Source organism: Branchiostoma belcheri, unplaced genomic scaffold (assembly GCF_001625305.1).
Source record: "Branchiostoma belcheri isolate BF01 breed outbred unplaced genomic scaffold, Haploidv18h27 scaffold46, whole genome shotgun sequence".
Taxonomy (NCBI): Eukaryota; Metazoa; Chordata; class Leptocardii; order Amphioxiformes; family Branchiostomatidae; genus Branchiostoma; species Branchiostoma belcheri.
In genome coordinates this window covers 545940-562266 of record NW_017804087.1, presented here as the reverse complement: position 1 = coordinate 562266, position 16327 = coordinate 545940, and the positions used below count along the sequence as shown (strand labels likewise).

Genomic DNA, 16327 nt, shown 5'->3' with positions numbered 1-16327 from the left:
ATTCCACCACTATACTTTGAAGAATAAATAACACACATCATACTAACCTTCTATACAGTGTCATCACACTGTAAATAAGTGTTATTAATAAACAAAGTGCTTTGAAATGGTACTGCATAAGAGGTGTTGAGGAAAGAATCATTGAAACATAAATACAAAGATACACATTCAAATATACTATTTTTGATGGACACTTGTATGTAAGTTAAGGTTATTATATGCAGAAGTTGCCATTTTTAGCATGTGCCAAATACATAATATCAATAGCATTATGAAAGACCTTAGATATGGTTTGCTGGCAAGGCATATCCAAGATTGTGTCATTTTACCATACTTACTTTTGTACAAGGGATAGAACTAAAGGGAAACAAGTCAAGGTATATTGTATATAAGTCGAACACAAAGGACATAGAGTAGCTGGTGTATTCACGTTAAGGTTTATTCACATAAAGATAAAGAAATGGTTTCAGAATCATTGTCAACCTTTTTATCTGCAATATACATTGATGGAATGTAAGTTCATTAATCACCACAAACATTATAAATTCAAATAATTACATCATGAATCGTTTTATCAATGTGCAATTTTTTTTACAGATTTGATTGTCTTGTTTAGCATTTGTAGGCAGCAACAATTCACTTCTAGTGAAATGTACATGTAAACACATTCTTGTACAAAGCATGACACAAAAATAAAAGACTCAAAAATCTCCACAGCACACATTTTCTTTTCACCTAGTCTTTCATAAGAAGTCATAAGTTAAGAGTGCATCATTTCACAGCACAGATATTCATGTAGAACTCTGGAAGGCCACTGACTACAATGTAAGGCATTGGTGTACATGTTTATAATTTGACACCGATGGTCTTGAGTATGTCTGCAGCCAATGACGACACCGCAACATCTGCATGGGAACTGGGGAGGATGGAAAAATCAAGATATTGGTAGCATATACAGTCAGTCAAAACTACCCAAGCAGACAACTTTAGGGACTGATGAAACTTGATCTTAGTGGACAGGTGTATAATTCAGTCCCAAGAGAGTAGTCGACCCATCAAATAAAAACATTCAGAATCTGTACACGTACTTGTATTGAACACACATTGAATACACATATTTGTAATGGATACATGTAGTACATGTATTACTAGAATTGGTAACCAACTGGCAACTTCAGGATACTTAAGGTACACATTAAGTAACTTACCAGTATTAGACCAGTCCTCCACTTTATATTATGTTCTCCATTAGAAGCAGTTCACACTATTATATTAATACTAATAGAGACTGACCTTGCCACCTTCACCATACTTGTCATGGCATCCACTAGAGGCTGTCCCTGTTCCCTCAACACGGCAGCATGTTTCTTCTCTGTTACAATCTGCCAAACAAAACATTTTAACAAGATCAAGATTCTGAGACCCTTGACCTCCTATCAATCTTCCCAACCCACGTGCTGTCAACCTACCTCAATACCATGCAAGTGGACTTCTAATTCCTGCTGGCAGTTCAGCCAGATTCTGAGCCCTTTGACCTCCTGTCAATCTTCCCCCAATTACCAACCCCATGTGTTGTCACCCTATATTTGGTACTTGGTCCAAACAAATAGAAATACAAACTCACAGCTCATTATCAGTCACCCAAAACAATACTACTTTGTTATAAAGGGTCTTCAAAACTTACATGTATGCCATTATCGTCCACCACAATGAACAAAACGAACAAACAAGTACCACTCTTTTGATAATTCTGAGCAGCAGTTTCTGCCTCCTGGCATCAGCAGTAGTGAGAGCCTCTGCGAAACACTCCACACACTCTGGGCTGAAGGTGTCTGCATACTCCCCACCATACAGCTGTACCATCAGGGACAGGCAGCGAGACGCCCAGTCTTTGATGTCTGGGTCATCATGACACAACTGGGAAAGAAAAATGTGATCAAGTAGTCAGTGTTCTGTAAGAAAAAAACTCTCACTGCTATAGGCTCTAGGGAGCCACTCCATTGCATTCTAAGGGATTGATGAATGAAAGGACTCCTATACAAATTAGTGTAGTGTGCTAAGGGCTACTATACAAGACTATAGTATACATAATAAATGAAAACACTCTATACACCTTACCAGTTGAATGAGTAAGCTGGTGAGATCCACCAAAGGCTTGTTCACTACCAGTAGGTGCTCTGCTGCCTGGGTCTGTTCTCCTGACTTCTGGCCCTGAAATAACGTAACCTGTATCATCATAAAATGATAAAGGAAGACTGCCTATTTCTCCTTTGTGGTAGCCATATCTACACAAAAAGTCTTTGCAGAGGGTTCTTTAAAACATGGGCACAATTATACATTTTAAACAAAACTTGCTCAGTGTCCTGACCTGTAGTGCCTGCCTGATCAGGTTTGTGATGTATTTGAGCAGGCAGTGGAGAGTGTCTAACAGGGACAGCAGGGAGGCGATGGGGGCCTTCACGTCCCCTTTCTCCTCAGACTCCATACACTGACTGGTCACCTCCAGTAGCATGGACATCAGCTGGTCTACTAGACCTGAACACAGAAAAGGATCAATAACTGTTGTACAGGAACATTCATTTTTTGACATCAAGGATGCAGTCACATTTGCTGTAGGTTGTCGTACGATTTTCATGTCATTAGTTTGTGACAAAAGCAACCACTTTTGACAATGATCTAATACAATAACAGCATTTCTGTGATGGAAAGTTATGTATACCTAGATCATATAGGGTCTGCATGTTGGTGTCTTTGTATCCCACAATGCAGTTCAAGATTCCCATCAGGCTTTGCATGGTACTGCTGGTTGCATTGTCCTGGTGTTCCTGAAAGTCAACAATTAAAAGAATAAAACTTAATTTAGAGATTTAGAAATAAGCACAGGTATGTGCATGTGAAACAAATTATTGTCATTGGTATTTTCTATGCAGTAAAAAGTGTAGAAAGAATTCTAACTAATATAGTAATAAGAATAAAGTGAAAATTGCACTTCCTATTTGAGACAATATGATCACAGTTGGACTCACTATTATCACTTGGAAGAGAACATGGACCAAGCCCATTTCTTCAAGGTTCCTGAGAATGAAAAAAAAAGTTGCTGAGTTCTTAAAAAGAATGAGGCACAGAAATACACAAAGCATCCAAATATACACAGAGCATTAGTGATACTAAATTAAAAAATCTAAGCCATCTACAATACCTTGGAAATCTATAGAATATTGCGAAGTTAATTACCTGACAAACACAGGGCTCCTTTCCAGCAGGGCTTGCAAGAGCTTTAGCGCATAGCATGGCAGTGGGTCTGGTTCCAAGAGTAGCTGTTCATATCTAGAATCATCGAGAAAAAAACAAAATAAAAAACAAGAAACCAAAGACTTGACACCTCTGCATTTGTTAAATTATTGTTTCATTCATGATAATCTTCTTGTTCTAACATCTATTTCTTATATTCTACTGTCACTTCCTCCCAGCCTGCAGCCATTTTGGCCTCCAATTCTACCTTCCTGTCAGTCTGTGGTTCTGTCATTTCCCTCCTCATTTCTTGTGACTCCAGTTTACTAAAAAACAGATACACAAGCAAAAACAAACACACTGAAAACAAAACCTATGTATAGAGAGACAACAAAAGACCAACTTTTTTTACATTTCTTTTGGAGACACATTTTATTCTAAAAAATGCAAATGCAAAAGTGCAAAAGTGTTTAGTACTTACTGAGGAAACAACATTTTAACCACGATAAGGTTGAGTTGACTGTTGTTTGCTGCAGTCTGGTCTGAGGTAGCTCCCATGTCGTAGAAATCATCGTTGATGAAATACAGGGAGGCAATCTCGGAGAGCATCCGCAGACAAAGGGCCCTGGTATTGGCTGGAAATATAATCAAATTGTTATGGGCAACATGTCATGGCTCTTGGAACCAACTTAACTATGTTGTTATAAAGGCAATCCAACCATCTTGACTGTGAAACTACTTTAAATTGTGCCCTCATTGGCTGATGACAAAAAAGGTTTTAAACGTACCATTCTCACTGCTAACCAGGGCAGCCAATGGAGGCAATATTTTCTGGACAACCTGTATGAAAAGAGGAAGGTGTTAGGTAGTCTTCTCTCGACTGGTACACTGCCTGTCAATCTTGCCCTCACCAACATTCTGTCAACATGCACTGTCCAGACAAAAAGATTATATAACCCACAGCTCAGCCACCCAAAACAATACTTCTGCATCTGCATCAAATACTTAAGTTATATATCTATTGTAGAGTCCCTTTAAAATGTACTGAGTATGCATTCAAACCTTACCACAGTGTGGTACTGAGTGAGGATGGTCGGGTGCTGTGCTAGAGCCTCCAGTACTGACAGTACAACATGCATCAAATCCTCCATAGCAGATGGACCTGTAGAGACAAGAACATCACTTATTCTACACAGAACCTTGTCATGATTGTCTCTGACAATGGGGCTATTTTGGATGTTGACACAATTCAGTAGCATACAATGTACATGTACGTAGTAAACTGCAGTTGTAATGTATTCTAATGCCTTGAAGAGAAAAAACAATCTAAAGCAGCAGCTGCAATTAAAGCATAAAATCCTAACATTACTGAAAAAATCATTCTATAATAACTAGAACAAAGTAGTATTGACCATATATAGGGTAGGCAAAACCATATATAGATGTACAATAATGAATTGTATATGAAGCATACATTAAACTAAAATCTAGAAATCACACAAAAAGCAGCACAGCATATCCGGGTCTAACTAGATCAAAGCTAGATCAAAGCTAAATCAAAGTCAATGTTATGTTGTATTTACTGTATTATGTTATCTTATATTATTTTATTGTATTTTGTTGTATGTAGTTCACACCATTATTGAAAAAACAAGTATACCAGCTATCACTAATTATAAGATTAGTGCTAAGGATAAAACAACATTATACATGCATATGTCAATGTATCAGTATTACTAGCTATAATAATTATATTTAACTATGTCATTGTTTCTGGCCATGCAGAAAGCTACAGAATAATTGAAGCTAGCTTCGCAATTTTAGCTAGCTTCTCAATCATATGTTAACGTTTTGGGATTTGGAATTATGTAAGAAATGTTCACATTATCATGGTTATTTTTTAGCTAAAGGAATCAGTTAATGGGGAGGTCATTTGAAGGAATCATGCAATAAGCAAGAAATACATTGAGACAGAGAGGTGAATCTATTTTCCCTATTTACACTTGGATTACTGATGCATTCAGAATTTTATAAATTAGAGGCAAACCGTTTCTGATTTTGACCTTCTGCATACGAAGGTAGCCATTTTGCACCCAAATTGTGTTCATTATAGGATTAGGCAGCATGGGTAAGATTAAAAAACATTATTGCTTGATCAAAATTCCTGATGCAATTTCAACCTTCTCCTTGCTGCCAATATCCCCATAACCAATGGATTATTGGTAGCCAAACAGCTACTTCAGTATGCTAAAGGTTAAGGTAATACCAAGTGTAAATAGGGTTGTGAGAAGCTATGAAAATCAATGAAGTGTTGTAATACTACTTCTATGCAGTGCAGTTAGGGACAGAAATGGGCTTTATATACTTTGTAAGCCAACGTTCACGTCCTGATCTGGAAACAAGAGAAAAACAACACAATATGGAACAGTTTAGTGAGTTAGACATACATTTACAGGGTGCTCACATTGAGGGCCTATGATGAAAGGTTACATTTGGATAACTTCTGGTTATGGCAAAATTGGTAATGTATGATGTAATTCTGTCAAAGTTGTTCTATTCTTACAAATCTTAAGTAAATATTGTACATTTGACTGTCATTGTCACAATGGTATGAAATGTTTTACTATTCTTTCAACAACTCATACATGTAGATACTTTTACTGGGAGACTTACGATTCTTAATGATTTCTCCTGTTTATAAGAACTGACACAATTTCTTACCCAGTGCTGTTTCAATACTGGTGGCTCCTGAGTCCAGACTTTGAAGATGTGTCTGGATGGGAAGGAAAATACTATTAAATGTTGAAAAACAGGTACAATGTACATTTGTATGTCAGAAAAAGCAACTTAAAAATAGTCTGATGTTGGCAAAATTTATTCTGTACCCACCAGTAGTGTTCCAATGCCTGACATGAACTGTTCAGTTACTATCTTTGGGCGGAAAACCTGAAAAAAAAAGATACAACAACTAGAAAAAAGTAGACAGTTTTCACGGTGTCATTACGAATTCATGACAATGCAAACTTCTACAATGTATCTGATTTTATATATTTGTATTTTATCTAATATATAGTGCATATATCTATCTATGAAAAAAAATTCTTGATGCAAGGGGAAACATTCAAAATTTCTGTCCATACCTGACTAGTAGCCAGGTGCAGCATAACAGGTAACAGTGGCACATGTAGCTTCAGCTGTTTTGCCTGGGTGGACGACGGATGCTTTCTGCCTGATATTGCCTCAAGGCTGGAAATAGCTTCACCTGTGGTCAGCATCATGAGAGGACTTTTAAGGGTCTAGTGGCTACAGGGTTGTTGACTCAGAATTTTAAGGGTTCGAATCCCTGGCAGGCCCCACCGTATCCTTGAGAAAGGCACTTTACACATTGGATAATTTGCTCACTCGGCACCAGTGAAAATGAGTACCTTTGGAGCTTTGGGTAGGGATCATGGCCTCTCACTTATTGAAAAGAGTAGGGTTCCTTCACAGTGACCCTAGTAGGCCTACAGCTTTATTCAGCTTGTACTTACTGTACAAAACTGTTGTATCACTCAACAGTTGCTCTGTGATTGCTGTTAGCAATGTGCACAATTTTACATAGTATATTATCACTAAACTTGAGGTCTTTACTAGTTTTTTTTTATGAATTGCGAGTTTTTGTCTCACCCATAACTTGAGGTAACTCTGCCACAAACAGCCCGTTAAGCAGGTCCAGACATCTCATCATGTACTCTATGTCCTCCTGCTGGTCAGGTTTAGCTGGGAGGGTTCTCCTCATGTCTCGCTCAATGTACATCACAAGTCTGGGGAAAATTGGGGACATGGGTTGTTAAGGAAATAATTTTGATAGAAAATAAGACCAGTTCATTTTTCATTTTCTAAAATACTTTGAAGATTAGATTCAAGTACTAGTACTGTACATACACAGTGTTATGTACAGGCTTAGATCATGGATTCCACAATAAACAAGTTAGTGAAAAGATCCCTAAGCCCGTACCTTGCCTGACAGCAGGTCAGTAACATCTCCCTGTTGTTCCTGATGACTTCATGGATGGCCAGGAAAGCTTTGGCTCGGATAATCAGTGATGGACTTTCCAGCAGCCTCATCAACTTCTGAACAAAATCCTAGACGAAAAAAAAGACAAACAAGAAATTGAAGATCTCATACCTTCTTTAAACTATTTGGAGTTTTTGTAAACCTCTTGTGTTGTGTCAATAAAGAATCTTCATCATCATGAATTTCTTGCTGATTCTGTCTATTATGGCTCACATACATGTAAGGCAGCAGACATGCACATTGCAGAAAATCAAAGACAGGAACTGTAATAACCTTTTCTGGGGCCTTTGGCCTAACATCCTGTCAGTGTCCCTAACATGCCTAGTGTACTTGTCAAAACAAGCAAGGGGAATTTCCGCTGTACAATAAACCTGTATGAACTGCAAATAGCATCTGTCTTCTCTGTCACGGCCAGTGGAAGAGTGGCTCAACTGTTTGCTGAGTTCATTTGAGATAAGCTTCCTTGAGATTACTTTTCTTGTTATCATTACCTTGTCCTGTACCAGCCTCTGTAGATGTCCCCCTGAAGCCAGCATGGTGATGAACATGGTGACTACAGACTGCTGCACACGGGAGATGCCCAGCACCAGGGACTCCAGCACATGGGGCAGGCCCACTTTGTCTATCACACTCTGGAACACTGTGCTGGAATGTTTACTCAGCCTGCACATTGCCTGGTGAAGATTCACATTCACATCAGAAATACAACAAAAGCAAGATAAAAATTTCACATATATCTCCCTTAAAAAATGCTGTTCTTTGGACTCCTACTTTTTCTTGAAACACCAAAAGCACTTTCATATGAACAAATCAGCCTTAAATATTCTATTACTTAACTGACTTCAATGCAAGCTATAGTGAAGCTGCCTTGCTCTATCAGGTATCAGAAATGCATTATGCTTTGTTTCAAGCAAGTATATTCTTCAAGTTCCACCTGCTTTCTCTTTAATTAAGCTTTGCTCCTGAGGTGTTGCCAAAATTCTTAAATGTGTGAATCACAAGCTACATAAGTGTATAACTGAAAGTTGTTGACTTACAGACACAGCGGTGACTCTGAGAGCGTCGACCGTGGAGTGGGTGAACAGGTACCAGAGCATGGGTCCAATCTCGGGAGTCACGAACCTCTCCCTGTGGGCGCCGGACGTGGTCGCCATGTTCTCCACAATCTTAGCCGCAATGTGGTGAACCACCGCATCCTCCTATAGGGGGGACACAACGTTTTAGGGGGTAGGAGCAGACCGTTTGTGATGGCAAAAATTTTGAGGAAAGAAGAATATGCAAGAAAAATATGTATTAATGACTGGTACATAATATAGAAACTAGTGTTCAATGACCTGATATCTATGCTTAAGTACCAGTACATTTCCAGAATACAACTTAATACGCAGCACACAAAACATGACACAGTACCCCTTCTCGCAGACATCTCATGACAAGTGTGAAGCACAGAGGAGAGATGGTCCAGTTCTCAACAGCGCCCCCTTTCTGTTCCTCCAGGGATGACACCAAGAACATGAGCTCCCCCAGAGCAGGCAGCAGGCTCTGTTTCAGCCGGGCGTTACGGAAGTTGTCTCGAATCACCTCAGCCAGGGCTGTAAAGATCTGAAGACAGGAGTGGAGATAGAATTCAGAACAAAGAAATGACTACATCAGAAGCTAGAAAATCTACATCATTATAGTTTATACCCTTAAAATGAATTTGAGGATTAAAAATGTATACCTCAGAAAGTTGTGCATCATCATGGACTACAGTGGAATGGTTGGCTGAAACTCCAATCATCCTGGCTAGCTTCTGTCGACTGATGGGAGAAGTTATAGATTAGTTATCATGATGTTGTATTGGGTCAGTATGTATTGAACGAAGGTTCCAAATGTTCAAAGAATGTCATACAAATATTTGTGGAAAGTAAAAATCTTACAGATCAAGTGAAGTTGTCGTCTTCATCACTTGAGCAAGACTGGTCAGCTGTTGGAAAAGACAAAATGAAAGTCGTAAGAAATAACACATTCAAACAATATTGTATAACCTTGTCCCAGAAAAAAGTAGTCACCGTCCCCCCCCCGTGTACACTATATGACATCCAGTAGATTTCTAGCGGGGACCAATCATAGGGCTGCTGACGCGTCACCGACTAGGGGCTATTAGCACCTTGTTTCATGTAAATGCCATGAACTCAACCAGAGCGCGTATATTGTTTCTTGCTTACATCAGTACTAAGTACTAGTACTTCCACAATCAGTTAGTAAAGTCATACCTTAGTAAAATCTACTTTGATGAACGAATCAAAACGGGACTGTAGACATTAAGTTTTACACATTCAAATGTGGCTGCACTAGCGCTAATGGAGCGACCACTACGTACGGGAAGGAACGGATCTTAGCGAAGCCGAGATTTGTGAACCAAACCCAACCCATCGAAGACGGGCCGCCAAACATAAAAATGGAGGGAAATGACAGACAACAAGCCAACAAAGACAACATCACCAGACCAACAAACTTGGAAAACACCACTTCAAGCGCTAACGTTGTAAGAACTGTGGAACCTCAAACTAGTATGTTTGCGTCAGCGGAAAGGCTGTCGAAGTAACCACTACATGAAAAACTGCGGCGAAAAAGTAACATGGTCGTCCCAAATCTAGACGCAAGTGAGCTACAAAAGTAATAGAACCTATGCATCTTGCTTGTTGCTGTCAACTTACCCGTTAAAGATTGAACCGATACATGTACGTACTATAACTTGCCATACCCGGCCAAAGACGACTACATTACTGTTACTCTTTATTTTGTGCTGTATAATGTATATGCGTTACATTATCTATCATTGTCATTTCTGTGAATTCCTTAAAACATCTACTGTTAGTTTGTGTAACATTACGTAGTGCTACAATCTACGTAAAAAGTGGGCTTCATTACGTGTTATCTGCTAAGTCGTGTTGGTATTGAAAACTGTTTTATTCCGCCGTTCTTCTACAAACAGCCAGCAGAATTATGAAGATACTCGTTCTCAATACACATGCTGCAAACTAAAGTAATGGCAGTCCTACGAAAATTCTCTTTGTAATGTATAAGCGCTTTATGTCGACGTACAATGGGTGTGAAATACATGTTTTCGCCCATCGTGTGCCACCGGCTCGGTGGTAATTGGCTACTTTACAAGTGAAAGAACCGCGTCCGTGGGCCTTGATAAATTATTCAAATTATTCAGCAGCCCTCTGATTGGTTCCCGCTAGAAATTTACTGGATGTCATTCAGTGACGAGCCCCCCCCCCAAAAAAAAATCACAAACTTTAAGTTTTACCATGTTCATCTTGATGACCATGTTGGCCACTCCATCTTTAGAAGCGATGGCTGTCAGGTAGTTGAGCAGCTGTAGTTTAGCCTTGTGTCCAGCTGCTCCCTTGTCAGGTGCCCTGATGTACTCCAGACAGGCAGACAGGTGTGCACGGGCCTCCACGGTCTTCATCTTCAACAGTTTGTCAGCTGTAACAAGAAATTGTAGACAGGAAATGAGATAACCTTTTCTGGGACTAATTGGCCTAACTTCCTGCCATTGTCCATGATGTGCCTAGAATGTGGAACTTTGGAAACACACAGAGGTAATGAAGAAATGAGAATGAACAGTTTACCTGAGTGAGCAGGTACAGGAAGGCCCTTGCTTTCCCACTTCAATGGTGCAGGCTTCTGGATCTACAATAGAATGACAAGAAATACAATCAATTCCAGCTATTATAATATTAAGCACATTTATCTCTGATTAGGATCTCTACCAGTAGAATCAGCAATTTTGCCAGATTGCAATCTCTACCATGACAAATATCTTAATTTGAAAAAGACCGAATAGAGCTTGTTGGCAAGAAAAATGTCCGCTGAAAAGTACCCATAAGATAGACATTGGTACCTTTGGATTGTCAACTATTGGAGTTACAGTCCAATCAGAGTCGTGATAGGCCAGTTCCAACACTTCTTCATTATCCTCACACACACTGGTCTTCCGTGTAGACCGTGTCACATTGGACGCGGAAGACTCTCGTCCCTTGTTCTTATTCTTAGCATCTTTTGGTGTCTGGGGGCGTGCAGTGGCAGCCAACTTCTCCTGGTCTTCTTGGTCGATCATTGCAGACTTATGAGTAGAACTGGAACAAGACGTCAGTTCTAGTGTAAAACATTTATCTCCAATACAGTACTGTGATCATAATTAGACCAGGTCCTATACATGTACCTAAAATTCGTTTAGATATATAGCTCTAATGTGTTTTTTAAAGCTGCAATATCAACATATCTTCAAGGTGAACATAAAAAATTGTCTGGAAGGATATGAAGATTGAGGTACCTTAAGGTGAAGACTCCTTCTTTCACATCTGGAGCATTCTGAGGAACAAGTAGTTCTCCTGTGTCATCTGCAAGACAAAATTTAAGTTAGAATAATTCAAACAGCAAGTATTGTACAGTTTAACTCTTTGCCACCAAGTACAGTAGGGGCATCATCGCTGAATAGTTTTAAACAATGCAGCTAGGTGTGCAAAAAGGATAGGTGTGACAAATTGTTCAATATAATGTAACTAGCTGCCTCCATGCATGCAAAGCTGTTGTGTTATCCCAAAGGGCAGTTCTATAAAATTATACTGGCCATATACATACAATTCAAAATACATTAAGTACTTGTGTGTAATGTATATTTATGTGTATTGAAATTCTTACCCAGTTTTAAGGATGCTATCATACTCTTCCTGGGAGAACCTTCCTCACTCTTCCCCAGTGGAGACAACATGATGTTCTTATGTCTCTGGAGAGACCCTTCAGGAGAGGTCTCTGTCTGATCTTCCTTCTCCCCATCCTTCTCATCTGCACTGCCTGTTCTGGCTAGAAATGCCCCCTGCCAGAAGGGATGGGATAGCAGGCCCTCCCAGTCTAACCTGAAATGTTAGTAATATTAACAATGGTTTATTGGCTGAATTGAGGTTTTCTACAATATTAGTCAAAGATTTAAAAGACTTCCAACATATTAAAAGTGATTTTGTTTGGCGAGTCAAAGTTATAAAACATCTAAGACTTCAAAATTGTGTACATCAATTCCACACTAATTTTGTGTATTAAGGAGTTAAGATACCTCTTTGTTTCTTTATGTTCCTAATCCTATACCAGGTATATACATTGTACAAAAACACTATACTCCATGTGACAAGTTGTAAATCTACTTTCATAGTAATGATTTTGCAGTGTTTCAAATTTGTTTTAGCTACAAACATTTTTGAATGCAAAAGGAACCATTGGACATATATTGTTACAAAGTCTGCAAAGAGTTCCAAAGAATAAGCATGCAAACATTAATAACTAACCTTTCTTGAGGTTCCTTTTTGAGAAGTCCTACCAACAAAGTGAGAAAGTCTGGTGAGGGTCGGATGATACCACGCACTCGTGGGGTGGGGAAGTCCTTGTTGAGAATCTGGTCAGCGAGCTCGGTGAAGTTGTCAGCGAAAAATGGCGGATTTCCTGTAAAAAGCTCGTAGAGGAGACAGCCAAGAGACCAAAGGTCACCCTGCATGGAATGCCCGTCTCCCTGGAGGATTTCTGGTGCCATGTATACTGGAGAACCTATGGAAAAAATCGTCGGAATTTGCTATAATAGAATAGATGATTTAACACATTTAACACTACTGGGAAGTACACAATCCTCAGCTTCCTGAATCCCCCATGTTGACCTCTAATTCCTTCCACAGTCAGATTCTGGAACCTTTTACCTCCTATCGTTCTGTCTGTCAATCTTACTCCCACCCATGTATTGTCAACCTACTCTGTCTGGACAAACAGATATAGAAACCCACAACTCAACCACCAACTATACTTCCGTATTCAGAAGTAGACAAAATGGGCTTAAAAATTTTTTGGGTATTTCTGCAATGCATGATTTTTTCTGAAAATATCTGGTTGCTAGTTTGAGGCCTGAAAAATCAGAGAGTGCAAAATTACATAGTACAAAAAGTCACTGAGAATTACCCAGAGTTCTCCTTTTCTTGGGAGTTGAGTCGTCCGAGGCGTCGCCGTGGTCCTCCGACTGTTCGTACTCCGCTGACGTCTGTCGGAAAAACTCCTCCAAGTCTTCCTCCTCCACACGAGCCAGGCTGAAGTTACTCAGCTTCAACACACCTGGTCCATCCAGCAGGATCTATAATATCAATCAAGGACTGTCAATCATAATTAGCTCAACCAATGGAGAGTGGCTACATGTCCATCAAAACAGTATTTTGTATGTTTGTATGTGAGCGAGGCTTTTGAATAGGTTTATTGCAGTGGATAACTGGAATTGTTTTTCTCAAGAAAAATATAATAGTGGTCATTTCAAAAGGTTTTGATAAAGGTTAGATATGTGTATACCTTACGGGGATTGAGGTCACAAAACAACACCCCCATTTCATGGATATGATGCAGTCCTCTGATGATCTCCACCCCAAACTGTCTGATGACATCTTCCGGCAGGCTACCATCCTGAGCGAGCAGTGTTTCCAGTGAACCACCTGTAAAAAACAATGCAATGTAAAAATTAGAATGCACAGCTGCAGTCAGTCCTGATACTGGGAAAATAAATGTCTCTAGCCCTGAGGTGTTGCCAAAAAAATTTGAAAACCTCACTTGTCTTTGTCCCCATCAGATTTTTAGCAACATAGAGTACATATACTTCAATGTGGCCTGATGATTTTGCACAACAGAGTACAGTGTACCCACCTGTACAGAGCTCCACTACCAGCCACAGGTGGTTGCTGGTCTCGTACCACTCGTGGAACCGAACAATGTTGGAATGGTCAATCTCATGGGTCAGACGAACCTGGCAAAAAGTGTCATGAAAATTCAATACATTTCTGTCTGGCTTCGTGATATAATTAAGAAGCTATCACTGGTACCATCGTAAGGTGATTTGAACCCGTTGTGCGAATCAAACAAAGTTAGCAAACAAACAGAAACTTACATGGTTAGTGACTTCTGCCCTCTTGCTCTTGTCCACACAGTGTATGGCCAGGAAGTTGATAGTTCCCTTCCGTCTGCCCTTGTACACCACAGATTTGGTGCCTCTCCCCACCTCATCATACAGCACAAAGTTCTCCATGTGGTAGTACACTTCTCATTACTAACCTATCAAGAACATATTGCTGAGATCCTGAAACAGAAAAGAGTGCATACAAATATATATTAGGGAAATTACTTTTGTTGGAATAGAGGTACAAAGAACTAACCAGAAAATTCATGTGTGCAGAAAAAATATCAGAGTGCACAACATTTGATAAAAACCACTAAAGTAATCTGGAACAAAAATATATTTAGGTGGTTCAATTTCTTTAAGATATCACACACTCTATTTTTTTCACTTCGAATACTAACGTTATAACTTATGACGGATGAATAGAGCGGGAAAATGAAGATTCTTACACTGAAAAAATATCAGTCCGTCCACTTTAACAAATAAAAACACTATTGTTACATCTTAACGTTGATATATTTCTTAAGTTTCATAAACTACAAGGCTTTCTCCAAGAAGAGCTAACGGTACACTTTGAACACCTGTTATCCATTAGACACCTGTTCAACCAAAACATCAACGCCCCCCTCCCCAACAAAAATTCCTCTCAGAATTTGCTTTTAAGTCGGCGCTACAAAGAACTTATCAGTAAGTGGTGCTTAATAACAACCTCTATAGTCGACTTACAGAGAAAAACACGCAGAAAACTCGTCACCTACTTGTATTTAGACAAAACAAATCACCGCAGACGATAGAAGTGACGGTCAACAGAAACATTCAAAATGGCCGCCCGAAAAAAGCAATTTGGATGATTCTAACCTGCCTCAAAGGGATGGGGGTTAAGAAATACTAAATGTTAATTTTTACCTCCAAATTTGAATATTTAAACCCAACTAGAACAATATATTTGCTACTATAAAATTATATTGGTATATAGTTAGCTTTTATTGGTTTATATTTGCATGTTATTGCTATAAAGTTGTTATGAAATACTAGGATTCCCCTGGACTTGGAACTGGTCCAAGTGATGTCAGATGAGGTCACCTGACCGAGCAGCTGAACATGGTGGACGTCCCGCGGACGGAAGTCGGCATTTTTGGGGTCCCGAAACTTGGCGAAAACTTCAGCAACCAAGCCTACAACCAAGTGAGTAAACCGGCTACTGTGAAATCATATGTATCTGCAGCATTCCACAAAGTTTCTAGGCGATTGGCGCTGTGTTTGCGGAGAAATTCGAGAAAATCTTCCCAAAAGGTGACCGCTATTTCGCGGCTCGTATGACCGCTAGCGTGTGCAGGGTAGCCGGTCCCTTTGTCGGAAAAGGGCGGTGTGGGCATGTCCTTTCCCTTTCTAAATTGGAAAGAGGAAAGACCAACCCTAGATCTTGTTTACTAAACAAAAAGGAGCCTGGAAATGTTTACGATCGTGTCCCTTGTTGTTGTTGACGAAATGAAAGTCAATTTTTATGTAGATTACAACCACAAGAGTAGCGGATGTCGTCATGAGGGTCTGCATGGGGGGGTCCTGGCAACGGTTAACGGTAAATTCAGCAGGGCCGGTAACGCTTAACGGTAAATTCAGGACGGTCGGCAACGCTTAACGGTAAATTGACAGACTTTTTTTTCGAGCTGCACTGGATTTGGCATCTCGCTTTGTGAGAAGGGTGATCACTGACAAAATTACATATACTATAAAGGTATGTGTTCCTGTGTTTCCCACCTGCCCTGGTCCCCGAGTGCGTCCACAAATAAAGAGGAGTCCGAGTCGGCCAGGGCTCTACCCAGCTTGATTGTTTTTCCGTCCGCCCAGTTTTACCGATGGATTTTGAGAGTGGAGCGCCGAAGACGCTTAGCAAAGGGGGTCCGGGGGTGCTCCCCGGGAAATTTAGGATTTTTAAGCCTTCAAAAACACAATTTCCCACATTTTTAGAGGCAAATCATGGTGTTGAGAGTGTTTGTCGGTCCTTCTGATGTTTTCATATTTTTACTCAAGATTTTTGTTAATTTTGTCTGTCAACGTTGACGGATTCC

The 16327-nt window shown here is 39.7% G+C and overlaps 1 protein-coding gene across 1 annotated transcript; it reads right to left on the bottom strand.

Annotated features, from left to right (window-relative positions):
- Positions 1-703: 703 nt before the first annotated feature.
- On the bottom strand, positions 704-15106 carry LOC109479067 (serine/threonine-protein kinase ULK4-like). Its single transcript, XM_019780945.1, has 32 exons — positions 15017-15106; positions 14250-14438; positions 14009-14108; positions 13661-13800; positions 13283-13451; positions 12625-12880; positions 11987-12201; positions 11619-11685; positions 11187-11421; positions 10915-10975; positions 10587-10768; positions 9208-9254; positions 9009-9087; positions 8699-8890; positions 8326-8487; positions 7780-7962; positions 7229-7356; positions 6898-7034; positions 6372-6493; positions 6121-6177; positions 5953-6004; positions 4299-4393; positions 4020-4071; positions 3713-3866; positions 3235-3327; positions 3027-3075; positions 2720-2825; positions 2369-2535; positions 2119-2211; positions 1735-1917; positions 1294-1382; positions 704-916 (listed from the first exon to the last, which is right to left on the bottom strand). Exons 2-32 carry the CDS (start codon positions 14385-14387, stop codon positions 847-849), a joined length of 3873 nt encoding a protein of 1290 aa, XP_019636504.1. The 5' UTR covers positions 14388-14438; positions 15017-15106; the 3' UTR covers positions 704-846.
- Between the last annotated feature and the right edge of the window lie 1221 nt (positions 15107-16327).